General features: G+C 47.1%; 1 protein-coding gene across 2 annotated transcripts in view; it reads left to right on the top strand.

Annotated features, from left to right (window-relative positions):
* Nucleotides 1-24,609, top strand: part of insrb (insulin receptor b) — an 84,357-nt gene extending 59,748 nt beyond the window's left edge. The window contains exons 4-22 of one of the 2 annotated variants that reach the window (XM_062556100.1): nt 2,391-2,530; nt 2,756-2,900; nt 3,139-3,347; nt 3,568-3,694; nt 4,030-4,274; nt 6,735-6,902; nt 7,512-7,710; nt 9,111-9,149; nt 12,034-12,326; nt 12,608-12,756; nt 13,216-13,375; nt 13,780-13,873; nt 13,972-14,039; nt 14,330-14,559; nt 14,830-14,940; nt 15,044-15,203; nt 15,874-16,003; nt 16,500-16,634; nt 16,820-24,609. In XM_062556100.1, the coding sequence (XP_062412084.1) occupies nt 2,391-2,530; nt 2,756-2,900; nt 3,139-3,347; nt 3,568-3,694; nt 4,030-4,274; nt 6,735-6,902; nt 7,512-7,710; nt 9,111-9,149; nt 12,034-12,326; nt 12,608-12,756; nt 13,216-13,375; nt 13,780-13,873; nt 13,972-14,039; nt 14,330-14,559; nt 14,830-14,940; nt 15,044-15,203; nt 15,874-16,003; nt 16,500-16,634; nt 16,820-17,174 (3,157 nt within the window). In that variant the 3' untranslated portion in view covers nt 17,175-24,609. The remainder of the gene's footprint in view (nt 1-2,390; nt 2,531-2,755; nt 2,901-3,138; nt 3,348-3,567; nt 3,695-4,029; nt 4,275-6,734; nt 6,903-7,511; nt 7,711-9,110; nt 9,150-12,033; nt 12,327-12,607; nt 12,757-13,215; nt 13,376-13,779; nt 13,874-13,971; nt 14,040-14,329; nt 14,560-14,829; nt 14,941-15,043; nt 15,204-15,873; nt 16,004-16,499; nt 16,635-16,819) is intronic. The other variant, XM_062556102.1, reaches the window with a different exon arrangement.
* The last annotated feature ends 1,385 nt before the right edge of the window (nt 24,610-25,994 follow it).

Genomic DNA, 25,994 nt, shown 5'->3' with positions numbered 1-25,994 from the left:
ATAACATGCAGGAGGTGGAGAGGGTAAAGGGGTTAAAAACCAGCAGATCCCACATAGATGTGGTGCACACACACACACACACACACACACACACACATACATATACATACGCACACACACCACATGCAAGCACACTTGGGCAAACACACATGCAGACAAGCACAGCAAACATCTGGCCCAGAACACAGACAAACAGGGGCCCGTCTAGCTTATGGTTTAAACAGATACATGCAGCCAAGGATACCAAGACTGGAAAGAGAATTAAAGAGCGGGATTATGTTTTTTCCTCTCCACCGCCCCCCCCCCCCCCCCCCTCTCCCTCTCTCTTCCTCACCCTCCCTCTGTCTGTCTCTCTTTCTCTCTCTCTGTCTCTCTGTTTTTCTCTCAAGCTCACTGATTCACTCTTGTGAATGAACAGGAAGGTCGCTCTCCCTTGTGTCTGTAGTTTCTCTGCCTTTTTTTTTTTTTTTTTAATTATTATTTTCGTTGTTGTTGTCGCTGAATGAATTCCTGAAAGGCGTAGCCACATCCTACTCCACTTCTAGGGCAAAGAGCGAGTACTTCCTCTTGTGTTTCCTTGAGGCTGCGCTCCGCTTATAGTGTGGACGTAGCTTCTCTCTGCTCCACTCTACACCTGCCCTCCTCCTCCCTCGCTCCCTCCATCCCTCCCTCCATCCCTCCCTCCCTCCATCTCTCCTGCTGTCAGCCACCAGACCATGACTGCTGTCACTCCTTAATCGTACACTGCCGCCCTCAGTGTTTGACGCCTCAGCCGTGTCGCGTATCCTTGGAGGCGCGCGCAAACCAACAGCGGCAGGTGGGACCTGCAAGCCGCTTGTTTTTGTGTCGCGCCGCGTTTACCCGGTTCCCAGTGTTTGAAATTAATTTACTGTTGGAAGATGGAAGGAGAGAGGAAGTGTGCGAGGGAGAGAGAGAGGGAGAGAGAGAGGGAGAGAGAGGGAGGGGGGAATCAATCAGTGGCCTTGTGTGAGCTGAGCCGAGTTTTATGCGATACCAGGGAGGTTGCGTAACGCCGCTGTCTTGCTGCTTAATTCGCCTAAGAGGCGGCTTTTGTTTAATGAGTTATCAAATTAATTGAGAGAATTATACAAATCCCTCAAACTGCGGTTAGTCACTCGTTACGCTGATGTTCTCCCACAGTCTGATGTGCGGCGCTTAAGTCTGTCTCACCGGAGAACCGCGCGGAACAGAGGAGCCGGATGGATCTGTGTTTGACAAAAAAACATTGCTCTCGGCTGACACATTGTGTTTTGTGCGTAAATTATGGCGGTGTTAAACATCGTCTCTGTTAACTTTGATGACTATGAAGAATTAAAAGTTAACACTCACACGACTCGACTAACAATGTTTTATCGTCGGATAGATTTTTAATTAGTGTTTTTGGCTGTAGCTAGCTATCCCAGCTGAGCACGGTGGATGTTGAGTATGTAAGCGCTTGTGAAGATGAACACCCACCTCTCTGGGTTGCCCCTAACATCAGCTCGGGATTAGAGAGCAGTGTGTCAAATGGATGTCGACACTTTTCTCTCTTTCTTTTTCTTTCGTTTGTTCATTCTCTCTCTCTCTCTCTATCTTTTTCTTTTCCCCTGTGGGGTACTGGGGGTTGAGCATTTCAAGCCCTTTTCAAGAATTTGACTGGCTCCTCCAGTAGCATTCCATCTACTGAAGACGTGCCTGACTTGGCCTACTCACCATTCCAATCCTCTGAGAGAGACCGGCACAAGTATTTCTGGCATTTTGTTTTCATCATGTCGGAGAAAAGGATAAAAACGCACACACACACACACACACGCGCAAGAAAGATGTTAATGTTTGCCCAGCACCAACCTAGTGTTGCGTCGCACTCGTAATCCGGCTCTTGACGAGCGCTATCTGGCTGCCTAGGGAAAGAACGCATTGTGCGAACGCTTCGACTGAAATGAAAGATGTCGGCCGTGTTCACACACCTGATCTCGTCCCCTTTGTGTGAAGTGAGGACAGCGAGAGTGGTGATCTCAGGCGTGTTGTACAGAGTGTGACTGCTTCACAGAACGGGTTGTCATTATGGGTGTAGATGAGACCAACTGTAACGCTTCTCACTGAGTTCCCAGTAGCACTGAGCCATGCTGAGCCTTCTCTCTGGCTTTGATATCCCTTTGTACCGAGAAACACACACTTTAGAAGATTCTTGAAGTAGGCTCGAAGATTTGTATGGGGTCTTTCTGTGGGATAGTAGGGATATTATATATCAGGGCGTTCCTGGAAAGCATTAAGGTGTGAGGTGTGTGTGTGTGTCTGTGTGTGTATGTGTGTGTTTGTGTGTTTATACATTCCTGTGTTCTCATCCGCGAGACCACTGAGCTGTTCTGTTTCACCTTTGACCCCTGCAGGCTGACCTGTGCGCCCTGCTCCGGACTGTGCCCCAAGCTGTGTGTGGGGGACAAGATCGTGGACTCGGTCATGTCCGCTCAGGAGCTCCGCGGCTGCACCGTGCTCAACGGCAGCCTGATCATCAAGATCCGCGGTGGCAGTAAGGCCCTTTTATGTATCCCATACTTCCCTAAACACACACACACACACACACACACACACACACACACACACACACACCTGGAATAGACTTTCATGAAATTGACTTCTCACATGAAACTCAAATAACAAAAGCTACTGTAATGCCACATGGTCGAATTACAGGACAATGTGGACATGTTCTGATCCACCATTGTGTGTGTGTGTGTTCATTGCAATCCCTCAGCCAACATCGCAGCTGAGCTGGAGACCAGTCTCGGTCAGCTGGAGGAGATCAACGGCTTCCTGTCAGTGCGTCGTGCTTACGCCCTCATCTCGCTGTCCTTTCTTCGGAAGCTGCGCCTGATCCGTGGGGAGACGCTAGAGTCTGGGTAAGCACGAGACCACCTCCCAAAACAGTGTCTCTTGTACCTCTTTGACAATCACCTCTCCAGATTCTCCCTGCAATGTTTTATTGTGTATATTAAATCCACAAAGGTACAACAGAATAGAAGAGACATCTTCTTTGTGTGTGTGTGTGCGTGTGCGTGTGCGTGTGCGTGTGCGTGTGCGTGTGCGTGTGCGTGTGTGCATGTCGGGGGTTCTGAACACTTCTGCTCTGCTTCCCAGGAACTTCTCCTTCTACGCCTTGGACAACCAGAACCTGCGGCAGCTGTGGGACTGGTCCAAGCACAACCTGACCATTCTGAACGGCGGCATGTTCTTCCACTACAACTCCAAGCTGTGCATCGCCGAGATCCGCAAGATGGAGGAGGTGACGGGCACCAAGAGTCGCAAGAACCAGATAGCCGCGCGCACCAACGGCGACCAGGCTTCATGTGAGTGCCTTAGCCCAACAAACCAGGCCGCAGGTTGCAGGCCGTTTAAACAGATCGCAAAGGACACAGAAATGTCCGATAGCTTAAGGCCAGCTACCGTCCACTCTCTCTCTCTCTCTCTCTCTCTCTCTCTCTCTCTCTCTTTCTCTCTCTCTCTCTCTGCCCTCAACGTCAGCGGCATCCCATGAGTCTTTTTTTTTCTGCTTTTCTCACCTCACAGGTCAGAACGAGGTCCTCAACTTCACCCAGGTCCGCGCCAGCCACGACAAGATCATCCTCAAGTGGCAGGCCTTCTGGCCCACGGACTTCAGGGACCTGCTGGGGTTCATGGTCCTTTACAAGGAAGCGTAAGTCTGCCAGCTCTGCCTCGCACTGATGGATGGGTTGGCGTGCTCGTCATTATTCTGATGTTCTAATGAATATCCAGTTGATTTGTCCTCTCGTCCTCCCCCTGCTGCCACACTATGCTGTAGTTCTGATTTTTTTTTGGATCTTCCCTCCATCCCCCCCGTCCTCTACCCCCCTAGTCCTTCCTACTTTTGCTGTTCGTCTCAATTTGGTGCTATTGAGTCCTTGTGTACGCATCTGATCTGTGAAGAAACGTCTGAAATCTCCCTTCTTCCATCTCACCTCTCTCTCTCTCTCTCTCTCTCTTATCCCCCCCTCGTCCTCTGCTACGCAGGCCGCATAAGAACGTGACGGAGTTTGACGGGCAGGACGCGTGCGGCTCCAACAGCTGGATGATCGCCGACGTGGAGCCGCCACAGCGCGGGGGCTCGTCCCCCACCGAGGCCGGCCAGCTCCTCTTCCCGCTCAAGCCCTGGACGCAGTACGCCATCATGGTCAAGACGCAGCTGTCCGCCTCCGACGACCTGGAGGTGCGCGGCGCCAAGAGCACCATCATCTACGTGCGCACCGACGCCACCCGTGAGTTCCCCCTCCACACACACACACATGCGTGTGTGTTTGTGTGTTCTTTTGTATGTACATATATCTGCGTATAAATGTGTGTACATACGTGTGTGTTTTTTTGTGCATACGCACATTTGTACGCACCAGTAGGACCTATGTACACCTACCGTGTGTTTGTGTTAGTTTTGTATATACGTCGTATATATCTGCTTATAAATGTGTGTACAAATGTGTGTGTTTTTTTGTGCATACGCACATTTGTACACACCAGAAGGACCTATGTACGACGTGTATGTCAAAGGATTTATGTTTAGTATGGCTTCAGTTTATCTTATTTATGTGGGTCTACTCTGGCTGTTGGTGACGTGAGGGGAACAAGCAGGTGCTGGCATGTAGGCATATGTCCCGGTTAGGCTCAGCCACTGAGTCGTTTAGCACCAGCCACGTCTCGTAACAGCCTCCCCCTTACAATATATTACTCCTGTTTTGCTGACACATTTGATTTATTGCATCTGACAGATTGCAACAGAGTGCCAGGTTGCTGTGTGCGTGGCATGCCACCTATTCTAATGTAGCGCGTCCCCCCCATGTTCGAGTCAATGCGCAACTTACGCCTCTGCAGTGATATCGTTTAGTTCGGCAAACCAGAAACCACTTAATCTAAGTCGAGATGATGCCTAAGGCAGCAGGTTTGAAATGAGAAATGAGGTGCACGCATATTTTTGGATCTATCAGTCTTCCCAGACATGCAGGAGCCCTTTGGTAGCGCTCAGAGGCAGCACATGTTATTGAATCAAACGAGAGATTACTACAATATTATCCAGACACGTTGGCAGGTGTTGAGATGGGATGAGGTCTTGTGAGAAGCCATCAGCTTCAGTTCCTGTACTGTAAATCCAGTGCAGACTGTCGTCTGACTGACACATATAATATAAAGCCACCTGAGAGCCCATCCCTGCCCTAAGGTGCTTTATATAAGTTCTAAAGTAGAACTTACATAAGTTCCACCCTTATGTAGGATGTAGGATGCCCCCCCCCAACCCATTTTATTGTGCCGAGTACAACTTCCCTACCAGTTTGATCAAAGCCACTTAAACATTTGCCATAGTTATCTTGCTTCCCAACACACACACACATATACATACACACACACACCCACATACACGACGGTAGCAGATTTAAGAAAGTGACCCACAGGTCTAAGCACTGGCAGTTCAGATTCAGGTTCCTCCTACAAAGCTCTTCCTTCACCTCCAAATGAACCAGGACGTTTCCCCTGTCAAGTTGCTCCTTCAATTATGTCTCCCAGCTTTGAGAGGCTCTGCCTGTAAATGAGAAGCCTCTTCATTACGCATGTCTCTGAGATGGAGGCAGGGCGCTCCAGGCAACAATTCTTTCGTCGGTCATGGTGAAGCCCAGGTGGACCCATCAGTTGGGTGATTAGGCCCTGTCCTGGAGAGACAGCTGCAGGTTTGGAGTGGAGATGAGTTCTCCAGAGAAGCCATCCGTCACACAGGGCTGATTAATGTTGGGAAAATAATCGTTCTTCCAAACAAGGCCCCTGACGCTGAGAAGCACAACCGGGTGATGCTTATGAATCTGTAGCGAAAATGTCCTGGTCCTACTTTGCGAGAACAATATTTTGTTGTTAGTAACTGAGATTTTCTACAAATATTAGAGAACACTATAGGAACAGACATTTTATCACAATTTCATAGCAATTTAACCAAAAATCACAGTGAATTCTCATTACCGAAATGTGTCTGGATCCGTTGTTCTATTTTTTGTTTTATTTTCATTAAAAGTCCTTTTTACATACAAATGTTTTACAGAACATTAAGTTTTGTAAGAATGTCCATATTTATTGTTGACATTGATATTTATGGTATTTTGCGAAAGGAAATATCACTTTTATTGTAATACTATTGTGTCCACATCTTCCTCATTACCGTAATGCGACTTTACCTGCCTATAAAAACTACACTTTAAATTAACAACATTTTTTTCCCCCTTTTTCCTTACTAATGGTCTCCCCTTGTCATTTACCGTATTGGTAATGAGATTTATTCTAGATCATGCTTCCATAACATTGAAATAAAGTTATATTAAATTAATTTCTTACAACACTTTTATCAGAAAATAAAAGTTCACTATTCTATTTAGTCACTACAATGAAAAAAATCAGTCAAATGAGGTAGACAATATTTTGATGTCAGTTTGACGGGCTTCGGGAGATTCACCCAACCATGTCTCTGTTGTCTGGAGTTGATGTATCAGTTGTTGGAATCTTCAGCCATCATCCCCATTTATTTAATTAAGGGACACTCTTGACCTCAGCAGTTGACCTTTGCATTTTGGACACTAATAGATGAACTCCAAGACCTGCCACAGACATCTTGCTTTCCTCTTTACCAACAATGCCCCACTATTTATTTGCGTGTGTGTGTGTGTGTGTGTGTGTGTTCTGCCCTGCAGGTCCGTCGGTGCCTCTGGACCCCATCTCCTCCTCCAACTCGTCGTCTCAGATCCTCCTGAAGTGGAAGCCTCCCACGGAGCCCAACGGCAACATCACACACTACCTGGTGTTCTGCCAGAAGCAGCTGGAGGACAAGGAGCTCTACAGGCTGGACTACTGTCTCAAAGGTGAGCTCTGCTCCCCTTCACACACACGAGCACACCAGACGCCATGTATTTTCCACCCATCAACCTCAGTAACCCCAGTAACCCCTAACCTCTGACCCCAGAGCGGTAGAGAGAGCAAGAGTGGCGACACTCCTGACCTTGGAAAAAGATGGGAGTTGCTTTTCCATGCCAGTTTCCGGGTTATGGAGATGTTTTTGTTGTAACTGAAAACTGGCTAACCGTTGGTCAATAGCCAATTAGTTACTAAATTGCGCCCTCAAGCATCAGGAAATACATCCCACCTCCTGCAATACAGCCATTCAGCACAGGTTTTTTTTTTTAACTGTTGATCTCCGGGCGGCGACATCAAAGAGTGTCGTCACAACCACCTTCAAATGTCCTCCCTTTCTCTCTTTCTCTTTCTGTCTTGCTTTCTCTCTTGACATTCCCTCTGACATTTTTCATCCTCTCACCCTTTCAATTGAGTTTTTCTTGATTCCTCCCTTTTCCGTCTTCCCTTTCACTTTCTTTCTTTCTTTCTTTCTTTCTTTCTGCTTCTCTCATTCCCTCTGTCTCTGTCCATCCCCTAACGCTCCTCTCCCTCTCTCTCGCGCGCCTCCCCTCTGCCAGGTATGAAGGTGCCGTCGCGCACGCCGGCGCAGATGGACAGCGAGGAGGAGCAGAAGTGGAATCAGACGGAGGAGCAAGTTAAGGGGGGCCACTGCTGCGCCTGCCCCAAGACGGACACGCAGCTCAAGAAGGAGGCCGAGGAGTCCGAGTACCGCAAGACCTTCGAGAACTACCTCCACAACGTGGTCTTCGAGATCAGGTACTGTACGGCAGGCGGGCGGGCGGGCGGGCAGGCCTCAGCTGTGGCTACTTTGGGTGGATTGGTTAGCCATTGTGCATGAGATGTGGGGGTGCTCGTGATGCTCCTCTTTTATCTCTAGTTATCAAGGTTAAGGTGTGAGTGTGTGAGTGTTTGTGTGTGTGAGAGAGAGAGAGAGAGAGAGAGAGAGTGTGAGAGAGAGTGTGAGAGAGAGTGTGAGAGAGAGTGTGAGAGTGTGAGAGTGTGAGAGTGTGAGTGTGAGTGTGAGTGTGAGTGTGAGTGTGAGTGTGAGTGTGAGTGTGAGTGTGAGTGTGAGTGTGAGTGTGAGTGTGAGAGTGAGAGTGAGAGTGAGAGTGAGAGAGTGAAATAGCAAACCTTGGTGTATGTATGTGTCAGGGCTTAATTAGCTCCTTAATTAGACTCTGTGGCTAACGAGCTCAGACTGCATTTCAAATAGAGTCAATTAAAGTGTGCATCAAGAACGTGAAGCCGCCCTCCAGCATGTCAGGGACACAGAAGCTAGAGCCTCAAGTGGAAAACATTGAAAAATTCCGGTTCTGAAGAACTCAACTCGGTTTTGTGCGCTCATGTACTGACCTTATTTGTTCCCTTTTTGAAGCGCTCACTGCTCCTTCCAGGTGTGGTAAAGCAGAACCTTTGGCACACCTACAAATACAGTAGGCATATAAACACACACGCGCACACACACACACACACACACGCCAAAACAAAGGACACCTGTGGACATGCTCACACACACAGACAAACACACACACACACACACACACACACAACCTTGGCACTGGCGACTGCATGGCTTAATCTTGAGTAAGAGCTGTAAGCACATCCTCAGACAATGCCCCCAGTGTCTTAGCATTCTTCCAAGTGCTCGATCCACTCTGATGTCAACACTGACCACCCGAGACAGTCACACCCACAAGCAAAAGCCCCGTCCTGCCTTTTCCCTCAACACACAACAGACACCCATAGGACTGGCTCACAGACACCCTTTGAAAAGGCCCACAGACCCCCATAGGACTGGCTCACAGACACCCCTAGAAATGGCTCACAGACCCCCCATAGGACTGGCTCAGACATCCTTAGATATGGCTCACAGATCCCCTAGAAATGTCTCACAGACACCCTAGAAATGGCTCACAGACGCTCTTAGAAATGGCCCACAGACACCCTTAGAAATGGTTCACAGACCCCCATAGCACTAGCTCACAGATCCCCATAGGACTGGCTTACAGTCACCCCTGGAAATGTCTCACAGACACCCCTGGAAATGGCTCACAGACGCCCCCATAGGACTGGCTCACAGACACCTTTAGTAATGGCCCACAGACACCCATAGGGTCCAGGAGTCCTGAGTGTGTGCCCCTCTTTGTTTGTTTCAGAAGCACGGCGGCGCCGGTGAGCCCCACGGCAGACAGTGGGTAAGAGGAAGGGGGGGGCGGGGCTGCTGGTAATGCACGGCCCCACCCCCCACCCCCCCATGTGCCAAAGCGAGGCTGTGGCCGACCCTCTGTGTACGGCGGCGCAGTGTGGGTGGGGGCGTAATTTGATGGGTTAATTTCCCCTCTTTTCCCTCCCTCCCTTCCTCCCTCTCTCTGTCACACACTCTTTCTCTTTCTCTCTCTCACACACACTGCTTCTCTTCATCCCTCACTCTCTCTCTCCCTCCCCCTTTCTCTCTCTCTCTCTCTCTCCCTCTCTCTCTCTCTTCCCCCACCTCTCTCTCTCCCCCATGCACTTTGATATGAAAGAGGATGAGCTTTTCCAGCTACTTAATTCACGCATACTCATTTGTTTTAATGCAGCTTGTTTTTGGGCCGCCTCTGCATAAATGATTAGTGTTTTGAAATGCCATACTAACATGCCGCCAGGGGTAGGCCTTGCGCTCAGTGTGGACAGCCACTCACGTGGGAGGCTGCAAGAGGGATTTACGTCCGGCCACCTGGGCAGGGAGGAGCTGGTCTGTCCGTACTCTTTGAGTCTCTGGAGAAGTGGCCGGCCTGAAGCCACAAGATGGCATGACTAAAGGAGTGACTCAAATTGATGCCGAAGATCCACTCTCCTCTCTACTCCTCTCCTCTTTTCCCCTCTCCTCTCCTCTTCTCTCCTCTCCTCTGCTCCCCTCCCCTTTCTCTCCTCCTCCACTACTCTCCTCTTCCTTGTTCCTCCTTGTCCCCCCTGCCTCCCTCCCTCTCATCCTTCCCTTCTCTCCTCTTCCCCTCTTCCTCTCCCCTCCTCTTCTCTTGTTCATCCAGGCAGCAGGTTGCTGTCTGCTCTTTCTCTCTCCCTCTCTCCCTCTCTCTCTCTCTCTCCCTCTCTCCCTCTCTCTCTCTCTCTCCCTCTCTCTCTCTCTCTCTTTCTCTCTCCCTCTCTTCGTGGGCACTGTGAGCTCATCTGGCAGTGGCTGGCTGCTGCGGCGGGTTAATCACGCTAACCGCCGCGCTCAGACGGGAGATTACTCTGAGTCCCGCTCTTGGCAGACAGTCTCGCACACTGAGTGTGTGTGTGTGTGTGCGCGCGGCAGGCAGTTGCAAACTGAATGGGTGGCACAGAGAGAGGCGAGGCCATGATGGCTTTCTGTCAGCACCAGACGATGTCTGGGTTGTCATATGAGGCCAGATGGCACACGTGTGTGTGTGTGTGTGTGTGTGTGTGTGTGTGTGTTTGTGTGTGTGTGTGAGAGAGAAAAAGATTGAGAGAAGGCACCTGTCTGTATGTGGATGTCCGCTATCTTATGGACGTGTGTATGGACGTGTGTGAGTGGGTCTAGTTGTGTATATGTGTGTGTGTGTGTGTGTGTGTGTGTGTGTGTGTGTGTGTGTGTGTGTGGTTGTGAGCGATATATGTGTGGGCCTGAGAGGTGTTTTTGTGTTCCTGTGCGACTGCTGCACAGCAGGCCTCTCACACTGGCCTCTACCCGTCCACCTCTGCCTGCCTCTGATTGGTCCCGCCACCTCTCTCTCCCCTCCGCACCTTCCTCCTTTCCTCCTCCGTTTCCCTCCTCTTCCTCCTCTCCTCATCTTCCCACCCCCCTCCCGTGGGAGCGCTTACCGTACGCATTACCATCGGTGCCAATCTGAGGGGCAGTCATGCAGACCGCCATCCCTGCCGTTTAGACTCCCACCGGGGGAGGGGGGCGGCAGGGCCACTTAATCTCCTCCGCTCCGCAACACGGCCAGGTTGTCCAGCCCCGGCCCGCTTCGCTTGCTCGCTCGTTCCCCCCGATAGAGGGGTCGCAGGTTCATCAGGGGACGCTGGGGGTCACCTCACGGTCCCCTCACAGGCCCCTCATCGCCCCTGCTGTACTCCTTGCCGTGCCCCTATCAACCCCCTGGGGCTGCATACCGCAGCCTTCAGCGCGCAGGTGGCTGGATGTGCGGAGAGATAGCGGTTGGGTGAACCCCACGACCCCGACGCCATCAAACGCTCCACATTCCACAGCCCCGGGCCACCCGTGCCAACCGTGGTGGTGTGCCCATTTTGTTTCACTTCGGCTAGACAATGCCCGCAAAGCAAAGGAAAGTCTGTGTCCCACGACCAGAAACCTGAGCTCGCAACCAGCAATCAAGGAAAACCTTTTCCTTCCCTCAGGACTCAAGCTTAACACTAATAACTTTAGAATCGTTTACTGTCGTTTGCCCTTAATTTGTGATTAGTTATTTGTGTTTCTGGCGCTTCACTGTGCCTGTGTTGATGGCGCACATTCCGCTTCAACTTTGACCCAATTTCATGAAGCTTGTTTTTATCGAAAGTACATCGCAGTGGGATTCCATTGTGATGACAAAAAAATAATTGGTTGAATGAAAAGGGGGGGGGGGGAGCCTGAGGTGGCGCTCTTCTCCTCTCTCAGCTCCTGCTCTCACTGTGTGGTTCAGTGGGGTACCAAGCTGCTGTGTTGTACCAGAATCTTCTGAGCCCCCTCTGTGCCCAGATTCTCCGCTTCACAAGAGCGCCATCTGCTGGTGAATAGTAGTTGCGTTGTCTTGGTTCATGTTGTTTAACCAACAGTAGTGGTATGCCTGTGAGGTAGAGGTCATTGTGTCTGAAGAGATTCAGTGCGTTTCATCCTGTTGAAATTCTTGGACCTGCCCTGCCTAAGTGACTAACCGTATGGAAAATGAATAAAGACCAGCGTAATTCACTGGTTGATGTGGTATCTGGGTGCTAATTCACCAAGTTGATTCCTTTTTTGCTTTTATCCAATGGACTGTGCTTCTTGGGCCTGTTGTATGTTATCCTCATCGATATTTGTTCACCATGCTGGATGTTTTCTAAAAAAAATTCCTCGTTCTCTCTCCCTCTCAGGCCATCCAGACGCCGACGCTCTGTGGGCGTGGCCAACGCCACCGTGCCCAGCTTCGTCACCACGCCCCCCGCCAGCCTGCTCCCGCCCGAGAACGGCTCGACGACGAGGGGCGAGCCCGAGGACAAGGAGCCCGGCCAGCGGCTGGTGCTCTCCGTGTCCAAGGAGTCGGCCGTCATCTCCGGCCTGCAGCACTTCACCAGCTACCAGATCGAGATCCACGCCTGTAACCACCCCACCGACGAGAAGCGCTGCAGCCTGGCCACCTTGGTCAACGCCCGCACCATGCCCGAACGTGAGTTCCTCTTCTGCTGCTGCCGCTTCACTAAACTGATATGCTCATGATTAGGAGTCCTCTGGTCTCTTCATATCATTCAACCGTTAGCAGAAAATGGCCGTCAAGGTGGTGCTGAGGAGCTCTTCCACTTATGATTCGCTTTTATGTCTTTTCTTCTATTATCTTGGCTTCATGGCCAGACTATGTCTACCGATATGTTGGTCTCTGTTCAATTCATCCTTGACATTGCTTCGTGCTTTACTTTACCAAATGTTACTTTTGCTTTTGCTCATTTCTAGCAAAAGCTGATGATATCACTGGTCCGGTGACCCACGAATTCCTGCCAGATGAACCCGAGCTGGTGTACATCAAATGGGAGGAGCCGAAAGCCCCAAACGCTGTCATCATTCTTTACGAAGTCAGCTACAAGAGGCTCTCTGACACCGAAGTACGTACTGTACCATCACCAGACAGTGCTGCTATGGGCAAATGTCCCGTTAATGCACCCCTTTTCACGCACACTCACCAGAGGGCCATCATGATTGTGAATGTCGTTTTTAACGGTGAATTCCATCAGCCTGTTTTTTGGGGTGAGCTGTGAAATATATTTTTACAAAAAAAAAGAAAAAAAATATTAGGACTTACTCCCAGGGAACAGCTAGTGTCTCAGTTGCCATGGAAACCAGACAAATGGCCGGGAATGTGACAGCACGGAAAATAGCATATTATGCCTGTCCACTCCAACTTCGGCTGGCAGGAAGCAATTTTGGTTCACATCGGGCCGTAAATGAAATGTCCGCGTTTGATTGATTGCGTCTGTCCTCTGTCTCCCTTCTCTGCCTTCTCTGTGTCTTTATGCTGCTTTCTCTTCCTGTCCTGTCCTGTCCTGTCCTGTCCCTCCTATCAGGAGACGTCTCCCAAGTGTGTGTCTCGCACCACCTATGACAAGCTGAAAGGCTACAAGCTGCGCGTGGTCCACCCAGGAAACTACAGCGTGCGCATCCGCGCCACCTCTCTGGCCGGCAACGGCTCCTGGACGGACTACGCCTACTTCTTCGTGCCAGACAGTAAGTCGTGAGAAGAGTCAGGAGAAGCAACCAAACAGCAAGGACTGCACTCCCATCCCTTGGATCAGGCCTCTGGCAGTATGCTGCTTCAAAAATGCACAGACTAATGTAGTCAGACTGTAGTCAAAGATTAATGTAGTGCCTTTGTTGTCTGCTGGAGCTCACCATGGAAACGGAGAGGAGTCACTGAATTACTCACATCCACACCAGCCAGCATCTTAATCAACTGTTTTTGTTTGTTTCATGACTCTGAATGCCTGAGCTAACTACATTTCAGCGGACATTGATAATCCGTCCCAGCTTTAGACAGTGCAGTATATTGGTGTGTTGTAAACCCACTGTGTTCCACATGTCGTTAGCGTACTTATGGTAGTGGTGTCTCACGGTCGTCTGTTTCCCCGCAGGAGACTTGAGCATGAAGGCTATCATCGCTCCCGTGGTCTGCTTCATCTTTCTGCTGTGCATCGGAGGCACGGTGTTTGTCGTGTTCAAGAAGAAGTACGTTCCCCTGACATGAAACATTGCATAAGTGTCATGCCCTCAGGTAGTATCTGGTGCGGTGACTGACCTTTGTTGTGACTCTTTGTGTGTTCCAGGCAAATTGAAGGCCCCAGCGGCCCTCTCATAGCCTCCTCCAACCCAGAGTACATCAGCGCCAATGATGGTAAGGAGAACCCCCTCCAAAAAAACGATCTAATTAATCACTGGATGCATTATGGGAAACATGAAATTGATTGTTTTTCTGCTATTTAAATGCAGATCTAATTGTGTGCGTGCGTACGTGCGTTGGTGCGTGCGTGTGTGTGTGTGTGTGCTGTGCTCGCTAGTTAGTCCTTCTGTATGTATTGATGTATGTGTGTAAATGTTGTGTGTAAATACACACAGCACAATGTATGCACACACAACCCAACATGTGTTGTGGGTATGTAACTGTCCACCTCTATGTACCTACAGTCTATGTTCCGGATGACTGGGAAGTTCCACGGGAGAAGATCACGGTGCTGCGGGAACTTGGGCAGGGTTCCTTCGGCATGGTCTACGAAGGCATCGCCAAGGACATCGTCAAGGGAGAACCGGACACCCGCGTGGCCGTGAAGACGGTCAACGAGTCGGCCAGCCTGCGTGAGAGAATCGAATTCCTCAACGAGGCCTCGGTGATGAAGGCTTTCAGCTGCCACCATGTGGTAAGAATACCTCCCTTTGCCTCCCTTGGAGACTTCACTGCTACAACAAGAGCACAGCAAACAACATCCTGAAATGACTAGATTAGTGCAACATTCACAGTACAATAGTTTCACCATGGCAAAGCTGGCAGACTGAGGTGGTCCATAATAACTGCTGGGTGACTGGCCTCAGTCTGTGCCTGCCTGCCTGCCTGCCTGCCTGTGTGTCGTGTGTGAATATGAGGGAGACCAGCGTGCCCGATGATGACCCACCGATCTCCTCTCACACAGGTCCGTCTGCTCGGCGTGGTGTCCAAGGGTCAGCCCACGCTGGTCGTCATGGAGCTGATGACTCACGGCGATCTGAAGAGCTACCTGCGCTCCCTGAGACCGGACGCTGAGGTGAGTGGCGCACCCCTTTTTTACGATACGTCAGGTGTCCTCATGGAACCGTTGGCTGGCAGTGTTGTCTAATCCGATGCTTCTTTGTTTTGTGGCTCCTCAGAACAACCCAGGGCGCCCGCCCCCCACTATAAAGGAGGTGATTCAGTTGGCGGGCGAGATAGCGGACGGCATGGCCTACCTCAACGCCAAGAAGTTTGTCCACAGAGACCTGGCAGCCAGAAATTGTATGGTGGCTGAGGATTACACAGTGAAAATTGGAGGTACATTATCAAACATGACCATGAATTAGCTAATATATACTGCCTGGCCCAAAAAAAAAGGTCAGCACTTGGATTTAACGAAGCAAATAGGTAAGAGACTACCTGTGGGGGCAGTGCTATGATCTGGGGTTTTGCTGCAGATGATGACCAGGTTGGTTCAGCAACGTTGTGTGCCCAAAGAATGAGGTCAGCTGACTGCCTGAATACACTGAATGACCAGGTTATTCTAGCAATGGAATCATTCCATATTTTTCTTCCCTGATGGCTCTGGCATATTCCTAGATGACAATGCCAGGATTCATCAGGCTTAAATTGTGGTTCAGGGAGCATGAGACATTTGGGATGTGCTGAAGAAGCATTTGCGCAGTGGTCCAAATCTTCCGTCATCAACACAAGATCTCTGCGAAAAAATGAATGCAACGTTGGATGGAAATAAATGTTGTGACATTGTAGAAGCTTGTGGAAACGATGCCACAGTGAATGCGTGTCGTAATCAAAGCTAAAGGCAGTCCAACGAAATATTAGAGTGTGTGACCTTTTTTTTGGCCAGGCAGTGTAGAAGAGTTTCAAGGACATACTGTAGTAATGTTTTGAAAGGCATATGAAGACTTACAAAAATGGCATTAAGACCGTTAATAATGGTGTGCATTTCTGTGTTTTGCTTTTCCAGACTTTGGCATGACGAGAGACATCTATGAGACTGATTATTACCGGAAAGGTGGGAAGGGTCTGCTGCCCGTCAGGTGGATGGCGCCCGAGTCCCTGAAAGACGGAGTCTTCACTGCCCGATCAGACTGCTGGTAGGTCCACCGTCGCCTCACATGCCACAGCAGTCCCTCCACTCTGGTTTCCACCTGAAGGACTGAGCCGCCGCTCTCTTCCTGTCTCTCTGAACTCTTTACTTGTTTGAGATTGACAGGTTGCTATCAGGCTGGGTGTGAACCCTGCCTGAACTTCTGGCGAATTTGGATTTCGCCCCGGCTGCTCAGGCTGGAAACCTGCATATCTATCTAATCTGTTCCCTGCCAGAACCCTTTGGCTCCAATCATAAACTAGCTTATCCAAAAGACGCTCCGGATCGTTGGTCTGATTGGTTGAAAGACCATCCAAGCGTACGGAGTCATTTGAACGATGCCCATTGATCACGCCTCTTGTGCATTAGAAACAAAGCGCAGCCTCCCCATGCTAATGTTCAATCTTAAAAGATTGAGCTTAGTATGGTGATAGCCAGGCTAGGTTGCTATTGCTCTGGTAGCCAGTTCTCAGTGCTGCGTGTTTGCCTTGTTTGGTTTGTAGGTCTTTCGGAGTGGTGTTATGGGAGGTTAGCACGCTAGCTGAGCAGCCCTACCAAGGGCTCTCCAATGAGCAGGTGCTGAAGTTCGTCATGGACGGTGGATACCTGGACCGACCAGACAACTGCCCAGAGAGAATGTAAGTCCTTTTGAAGTCGTGTGTGTAACTATTTCATTCTACCATAACCAGAACTTCACTGCAGACAGGCAGACAGAATTTTGGAATATTCCAAGATCTTTATTAAGGGGTTTAGTGATTATCACTGTGTGGTTAACGCCATTCCTCCCTGTCCCTGTCCCTTGTCTCGCCTCCCCGTCCTACAGACACAATCTGATGCAGATGTGCTGGCAGTACAACCCGCAGATGCGGCCCAGCTTCCAGGAGATCATCGAGATGATCAAGGACGACCTGCACCCCTCCTTCCAGGAGGTGTCCTTCTTCTACAGCGAGGACAACAAGCCGCCGGAGACGGAGGAGTTTGACATGGACTTCGAGAACATGGAGAGCATCCCGCTGGACCCGTCGTCCTACTCGCAGCGCGAGGACAGCCTGAGCAGAGACAATGGCCCCTCGGTGGGCCTGCGGGGCAGTTACGACGAGCACGTGCCCTACACGCACATGAACGGGGGCAAGAAAAACGGAAGGATCCTTTCGTTGCCCAGATCGAGCCCATCCTAACGTTTTCTGATTGACTATTTTGTCTAGTTCGCTCTCTCTCTCTTATCTATCTCTTTCTCTCGCTTCTTCTTCCTTTTTCTTCCTTCCTGTCCGCTCAGCTGTCCCGCGTTTTTTTTTTCTAATAATTATTATTTTTTTATGATTTACAATATTTTATGCAGATGCCCTTCAAAACAAAAACACAGATCTCAGGACTTTTTTTTTTTTTTTTTTTCTCCTTCATCGCTACCACATGCATGATGGCAAGGATGCAAACCTTTAACTAAGAACCATTCATGCGGATCATCTACAACTTTCCTTGGCTTTTGATTACTTTTGTCTCACTCTCTTGCCAAGTTTCCAAGACTGGTCAGTGGGGGGAAAACTAAAGACAGACAAAACAAAGCGAACTGTGAACAGACACTACACAAACCAGATGACTGCCTCTTGTTTGACCTCCTCGGACTTTCCCGTTCTCGGAGCATTTTCTCGTTCACTTTCTTTACTGAAATCTTTTCATATGGTGGCCTTTTTTTTATATGTGGCCTATAATCAAAGAGAAGTGTCTATCAGTTCTTGTATTCATTTCCTTTGAACAACTGATTAAAGAGTTTGGAATCTGTGGGGTGGGTAGAGACTCTTAGAACAAACATCCTATTTGTAGAGGAAGCTTTTGTCCTGCAGAATTCCAAATCTCACACGGATACATGCGGTGTTTTGTTGGTGGAAAAAAAATAATTAATTTATTTGCTTTATTTTTGTTTCTCCTTTCAGTTTTGTTTCCGTGTCCTTGCATTATGGCTGAAGGATATTTAAACAGTTAAGAATTTGACAAAATAGTCCATCAGACTGACCAATAGCTGCTGCTTTGATATATCATATAGTGGGTATAGTGTAAACATATAATATATATGTGATGTATAAAATATTGACACATCAGTATTTTATATATCTAGATACATGATGTTGATTTTTCTTTTCTATATTGTTAATTTTTGTATTACTTTCATCAGAAGCTTTGCTCTTAAGATATTTTTTCAATCATCTGTTCATTATGTCCTGAAAATGACTCTAACCCCCCGCAAAAAGTCATACTAATTCACCTACAGTGCTCTAAGTTGCCCACTAGGGTTGTTGGCTATTATAAATGCACGGGAGAGGCTAGGTGTTAGGATTCAAAAGGATGATCCTTTCCTAGACTGCATGCAACAAACTCTCATAGTAACAATTTGGCTTGTTGCTGTACCCGGTTTGCTGATGGTGTTGAGGTCCATATTGCCAGAGAATCACCCCTTGTTATTTGAAGTACGTTGTGTTTTGATGTCAGAAATGTTTCGTTATGTCAGCTGAGACTGTAGTCTATGGTTGTCTATGTTATGTTTTGTCTAATTCCTGTATTATGTAATAACGTCGGAGACTGATGAGGTTTTGGGCATCGTCATCGTCAGTGGGGGAGAAATGATTTGCTTTGAGTGCTTGTTTTGCCCGGATGATTTGAAAGCTTAGTCTGGACTTTTTTTTTTCTGCTAATGTGAAGTACGTGAAGCACACATCTGCTTACCATCGTATCACTGATGATCCCCCCCGGCTCTGTAACTACCAGAGGCTTCTTTGATTGTGAGCATTTGTCTGTAGTGAGAACCCCCTCCTCTGATTTGGGCAAATCACCCACTAGATGAGGAAGAGGCGACTCGGAGTTCTTCTCACTGCAGCGAAGAGGCCACCAAACTCTCAGAATCTGCCGCGCTCTTGATTGTGTGGTTGAAGAACGCTCTAGATGTCCTGTCTAGCTCTACATTGAGCAGTGGGCTCTTCAGGATGGCTTGGTTGAGTACAGTAGGTGTGTTGGAGGCTGTTAGGGTGTTGCAGTGACACTAGGCAGGAGACTACGCTCTGTAGTTCAGGACTCCTCATCGACGCTGAGCTTGCTCTCCTGGAGGACAGACATTCCTGGGTTGTAGTGTTTTGCCCAATGTTACTGCCTCTCTTTCCCCTCAGACAATATTGGGAGTGAGTAGCAGATGCTCTTTAAGTCTCAGTTCTGGTCGTTTCCAGGTTCTGAGGGTCCTCAGCTTCAGGGGCCTGATGGAGCTCCGATCTGACATTGGTCTGACACGAGGCTTTCCATCACACCAGCTTATGTTTGAAGATGCAAGATAAATGAGTTCTGTCCCACATATTTGTCTTCAGTGCAGGGTTCAGACAATGTTCTTGTCAGACGGTAATTTTCTAGATTGTGTGCTGAAGATGGATCAAGTGGAAGAGGCATTATTATTATGCGTGCCAGGGGTCCCAGCTGCCTTTGTGTATGCCGGTCTAAGTTAATGAGTGTCTGCCCTCACATCAGATGTCCAGTAGCCGTGAAGACATTCCTGCGCTTAATCTGGCTTGTTCTAATAGGGGCCGAACACACTCACTCATCAGACAGTATTCACACCTTGAACAACATCTGTGTAGAAAGGCCTCTGGCGCACACATTGAATCTCCATGCTGGTTCGTTTCTCCCCTGACCACAGTTGCTCATGTCCATCAGGGGGGGAACCTAAGCGACAGCAAGGCTCCAGCAGTCAGGAAAGAGATAAGCAATCTCCCACATTGGACCTGGATAGTAAGTAGCCACTATACAGTTTACAGTCTTCAGGTGATTTGCTGGTGTATCAAACACGTAACAATTGCCCCTCCAGTTGGGTTTCTCTCTGGACATAATATGCCTCAGCCTCCCAAGTTGTGCCTTCTGCAAGAGCCCAAGGTAGTGGCCACAAGACAGGGGGGCCGGGGTGGATGCCCAAGCTTAACTTGGTTCATATTTATCCACATCTGTGCACACTTGGCTTGGTGTACATAATGTGTTGGTGAGTGTATATATTTATGTGCGTAGAGCGGGGTGGGTTGAGATGTGAGGAGTCTGCCTCCAGTCTGCTTCTGGGGCTGAGAGCTGGAGTGTGGGGACTGAACAGGACTTGCTGCTGTTTAACCAGCACACTCAGTTTTTTGTTTTTCAAGATGTAAATCTAATTACCGGACTACATTGCTTTATGATATCGTCATCATCCGCATCAGTTTTCTTCTTTTTTTCGTCGGCTATTTTCCGGGTTTGTAAATAATAAATAAGATGTTTTAAGTTAAAGGAAAAAAGCTAAACAATTACACCCACACAATTTCACACACACTACCATGACAAAAGATAAGTTTAGTTAGTCATGGTTGTCAACTTAACTGTACGTGCAAATTTCTAATTAAGAAGATTAGCATATCTTTGAAAAGGCAGATGATATTTTATTTATTTTATTATAATCGTTGTATAAAACCCAGCTAGCTTTTTATTACAAGTTTTAAGAATTATTCAGTGTTGGGTAAAATAGTGTTTTCTCTCTTGTTTAGTTTTTTTCCATTGTTTGAAAAGAGAGTTACAGCTAGAGGGGGAGAATGAGTTTGGTGTTGTGGTAAATTCTTTTTTTTGTTGTTATTTTGATCGGACGCAGTCTACCTCAGTATGTATGAAATTTTAGTCAAGCCTTGCTTCTCTCGCTCTTTCTCCCTTCTCTTTCTCTCTCTCTCTCTCTGCCTCTCACTCTTTCTCTCTTTATCCCTAACACTATCCTCCTACCCATCTCAGTGTTTTAACATGGCCATTTTGGCAGATGTCAAACTTGTGAGTCTGATCACCTGTTCTGATCATCCTAAAGAGGGCTTATCACTGATGACATGAAACTGACAAATTCAAAGATGATAACACGTCTCTCGCAGAACTCTGCAATCTAATTTCAAATTGGCTCTCCCTGTTTTAATTCCCTTTGTATTAGCATGTATTCAAAATGTTTGGTGGCGGAGTTTTCCTCAAGGCAACATTTACTAATTAATGACTATGACTGTGTCAAAAAGTATTAGAAAGCACAATTGAGAAGCATTTTTGTGGGGATGTTCTGCTTAGTGCAACTGTGCCATGGATTGCTATAATACTGTATACCAGCACTTATGTGAAAGGTGGCAGTCTAGAGTTTTTACATTTCGGACCTGTTCATCCATTTTCAATTAGCTAGCACTTCTTGCAACTACACCAAGCCGTAGATTCCAAATTGCCCAATTGTAATATGATTCATGAAATATGACATTCTGTGTATGGGGCGTGTAATTAAGATGTAGGGGGAGATGCATGAGTGTGGTCAATACCATGTTGACTATGCTCCTGATTTTGCTTTTAATAATGGTTCACAACCAACTGAACTTTCCTTGCTCCTCTAATGGTAATAGGAAATACTAGGTTGTGCACTGACACAGACATCAATATTCGAGTACCAAATAAAGCCTTGTGCCGTGGGAGAATGGGAATTTGGGGCACAGTTCTGTCCTACAGTGCTTGACAGTAAGAGGGCTGATCTGGTGAATACATATCCTTCACAAAGCGAGAAAGAAATTCAATTTGGACCCAATGCCTTCTGGTTTATGCTATGAATGTGATTCTTGTTAGTTTTATGTTTGTGTTCTGTTTTTTTTTTTCTTTTCTTTTTTTGACTTCTTGTTAATGTACTTTTTCTACTGTGAATTATCAAGAACCATCTTACAATAATGCCATAGATTGGGGGGGTTTGGGGACATAACATACAGCATGCCTCCATTGTTTCCGATTGGATTCTCTTCGATAGGGGGCAGCGCGCTCTGTTGGGACAATCCCATGTGCCATACAATGTTAAACTCTGAAGTGAAAATCTGGCTTGGGATGAGCAGTACTCAGGGAGGTCTGATTCTTTAGGTTTAGAAGGGATGGGACATGACTCTGACTGAAGTACCTGTTTGGAGAGTGTGGCAAAAAAAAAAAGCCAATCTCTGCCTTTAGCAAGGGGTAATCAAGGTAGTGCTGCTGAACCTTTTTGTCTGTTGGGAGAAAGTTCAAAGAAAAACAACTTACCTCCCCCTAGTTGTGCATGAACACTGGGTGAATGTTTACTCCCCTCTGATGGACAGATGTAGTACAACAACGGAAAGGCAGAGTGAAGCCAGTCCTCCCACCCATAGTGCCTTGTGCAGATTTCTCAAGCGTCCTCCCAACCAAACCCTCTCAACTCAAACCGATTGTCTCCAAAGTCCGCTCATGGACTTGGGCAGACCCTTGACTGGAGTTTTAACCACACCACATTGTGCATCCTCAAAAGTGCATCTTTCAAAGACAAGCTGAGAGATTTCCTAACATGATAGTTGTAGATAAAATACAAACACGACACGCACACACACACAAATGTATCACATCTTCCTGCTTGGCTCCATGTTACTGTACTGGTGTCTGTGAATGATGTTTTGTTCTTTTTTAAGCAGGAAACTTGTCTCTACTTGCCTAAGCTCTGGCTTGCTTTGTGTGCTTTGAACCCCTCATGGGGGGTAACATGGCATTATATAATTGAACATCGATTGCATGGCACTTTGGTAATTGTACATTTGTCCCAAATGCACACACTGCAGAAGGCTTAAACGGGTGTTTAATTCATGCAAGGTGATTCTTGTAATCTGTCTTTTCACAAATGAAACAGCCTCCTACTGTACATCGTAACAGTAATCGCCCCCTAAAACAAAAGCACTTAATTTTGGCAAATTTTATTTAATCTGGAACTCTAAAGTGGTTTAACAGAGCAAGCTAGCAATGCAGCACAGGTTGAGAACAAGGCATTGTATGTCATTTTATTTGTTTTAAAGAAAAAATATTACATCTAGAGATGTTGATTTCTATTTTTATTTTTTAGCCAAAATAGGGAGGGCAAATACAATTACCTTTTTTTCTGACTGTAAACTTTTACTATTCTTGTACATTATGGAATTAACATTGTTATCAATGTATATAACTTTTTTTAAATAAAATTAAATGTTTGATGGCTATCGCTCCTGAAACTACCCCACTATCTGATCAAGGTTTCAGTTCACTTTTTTGGTGAGAAGCAGCACAGGTCAATGATGGTGATGATGATAATGATGATGATGGCGGGGCTTGCAACGTCTCTCTTTTAGGCTTGTTAATTCAGTCTGACCCCACCTGTGCATCAAGAGTATCCCCAAACCCTGCCCTTTTAGTAAAATCAATTTTCACATCCACTCTCAGTATGTACTATCACTTCTGTGACCCACTGGGATGTCGAACGAAATTCTATTTGACCACCTTAGACCAAAGTGACGAGTCCCTTTTTTAGATTTGTTTTCCAAAAGTGAAAAAAAAAAAACAACTGGAAAAGAAAGACCACTGCACATTCCCTCTGGAAGTGACTAAACGAGTGTAATAAGCTACGGGGTAACAAGCCACGTTTATATATATCTTTAATCTATATATATATATCCATCCCAACGCTATGAGGATCTGAAGCTAATCACCCTGTGATTGCATTAGCACATGGTGCAGCATGAAGGAGATGTGAATCACCATGTGTGTGACTTACAGGACACCTCTTGTGTGTCACGATCGAAACACACCACAAACTGATCATGCCCTTTTTTTCTCTTTTTACCACACACCGACATCATGGGCAAATATTATGAAATGCCATTTTTTTGCTGAAACCTGTTTTTTTTTTTTTAGTTTTTTCTTTGTTTCGTTTTTAAATGTGTGTAGTCCATGTTTAAAGTCTGACGTGTGTTGGAGGGCAGGTGGTTGAAAAATTATTATTTTTTATGTTGAAAATTGAAGGGAGCCATAGTAGTTCTGCCCTATCTTCTTAGCAGCCTGCGCCTACTTATACATACTCGCCGCTCTCCAGCTCAAACGCCTCTTTTTAAAGAGGAAACAAAAAAGAAAACAGGATTTCTATCCTTCTGAACTTTGTGTTCTTCAAAATGCTGCTGCTCTTCTCTGTACACACACAGTGCTGAAAGTTGTGTGTCGTATTGGTGAAAGACCTCTCTCTGTTCTTGTCTCGTGTATTGTGTAGATGACACAAATGTATGATCAAATACATTGTGTACACATTGTTTGTTGACATGGGTTCATATGCAGCCACAGGCTTTGTGTATGAGTTCATGGTTAACCCACTGACGGCTACAAAGATGCATCGCCACACTGGATCCAAATGGGCCATTCTATATGAGATATGAAATACACGTCTGTCAGTACAGTATAGGTTGACACACACTTACACACATACACACACATTCTCTGTATGTTTTTTTACACAGATGCACATTCTGCTCTCTCTCTCTCACGCACACTCACAGACACACACACACACACACACACACACACACAGAAATCTACATTCATTATCTCACACAGACCACTCACACAGAATCTAAATGTGCCATGATTAGGTAACGCTTGACAATTTATTTTTTCTATGTTTTCAAGAAGAGCCAAGCAGTGACATGTACAGATAATGTTGAAATGATATGAAAATAAATCTTGCTGTGTGTAAATTATTCAACAATTAACTGTTTATATTAAAATTATGAATAAAATGATTGGCGAGTATTTTTTTATTCCGCAGTACCCCTCGAAAAAAGAGTCCAGTCTTTTCCGAGTAGGCACCCATGAGATGATTTCTTGTTAGTACAGGCCAGGAAATACCCAGACTGACCTAAGAGAACTGACCACTTCCATCATAGAGGGGAAGTCCTGCTCTCTTGGATGACATTGTTTTTTTCTCACGGCGTTTCACAGAAAAAGAAACATCTTTAAACGTCAGCTTTAACTAGAAGCTACCCCTCTTTTCTGAAATAGAATAACTGTTCTATCTGAAGGTACTACTGACAGTTTCATGAGAACAGTCAAGGCTGCCGGATGTTACTTCACATCAGGCAGTCTATACACCCTTGACTTCTGTTCATTCACAACCACAAGACCTAGAGATAAGTCCTGGCATATTAGATCCTGGCATGTTCTCTTGTGCCATTTCACTGTGCCTGTAATTTGACAACATCAACCAGCGGCGACCAAAGCTGCGATGTGAAGCAAGAGGTACTATCTGTCCATCAGTGCATCAGTCCATTCTGCAGGGCTGCCACTACAGTCAGGGCCTGAGAGGTGAAACTACTCTGACATCTACCGCCACTGCAACCGCCAGGCACGGAAACCAGGTCTGCTTAACCCCCTTTTTTTGTCATAAACACCACTGTGCCAGCAGACTTAAATCTATATATAAAAAAAAGGGACCAGACAGTCAGCTACAAACAAACTCACTGGTGCCAGGGTGATCTCAGGTACTGTTTCACAAACTTTTTTTTTTATGTCCTGTTACGTTCTAAATGTTGTGTTCTGAATTTCAGCGGTAGGGTGGTGCGCACGGCATCTCTGGTGATGTGACCTCAGGCACACCGTTCACCTTTCATTTTCACATTTGGCGTGTGCGCTCACACCACTCAGAGCCTGCACACTCACACACTCAGAAGAACGCCCTAGGTTGCAATAAGGGAGAGCGAGAGAGAGAGAGAGAAAGAGAGAGAGAGAGAGAGAGAGAGAGGGCTCTTAAAAGAGGAAGCTCACAGCTCTGCTGAGCCGTTGTAACGTACCCGTTTCTTAGCAGTTTGTATTTCGTGGAGGGCTATTAAGCACCTTCTGTGAGGTCGTTTGTGGGTGTGCACTGAGCATATTGGATCAGGAGGGTGTCCATACACCACTTGATTGGTTCTGGAACACTCTGGAAGAGTTCTGTTGTCCTCAGCCGTTCTTGATGATAAAACGGTGAGTTTTTTCCCCTCTTTTGTTCTTTTTAGATTTGCATATACCAGTTCAGTTGCATAGCATAAACACATCCATTTCCATTAAACATGTCTACAACAGCTTATAAGGTATGAAGATGGTTCATTTGCTGGAAAGACTGTCTGACCACACTTGTTATTGTCTCAAAAGAGTGCTCAGGCTTCGGTGATAAG

The sequence above is a fragment of the Sardina pilchardus genome, chromosome 15 (assembly GCF_963854185.1).
Source record: "Sardina pilchardus chromosome 15, fSarPil1.1, whole genome shotgun sequence".
Taxonomy (NCBI): domain Eukaryota; kingdom Metazoa; phylum Chordata; class Actinopteri; order Clupeiformes; family Clupeidae; genus Sardina; species Sardina pilchardus.
Note: the sequence above shows the minus strand (reverse complement) of the source record. Positions and strands in the feature narration are given on the sequence as shown.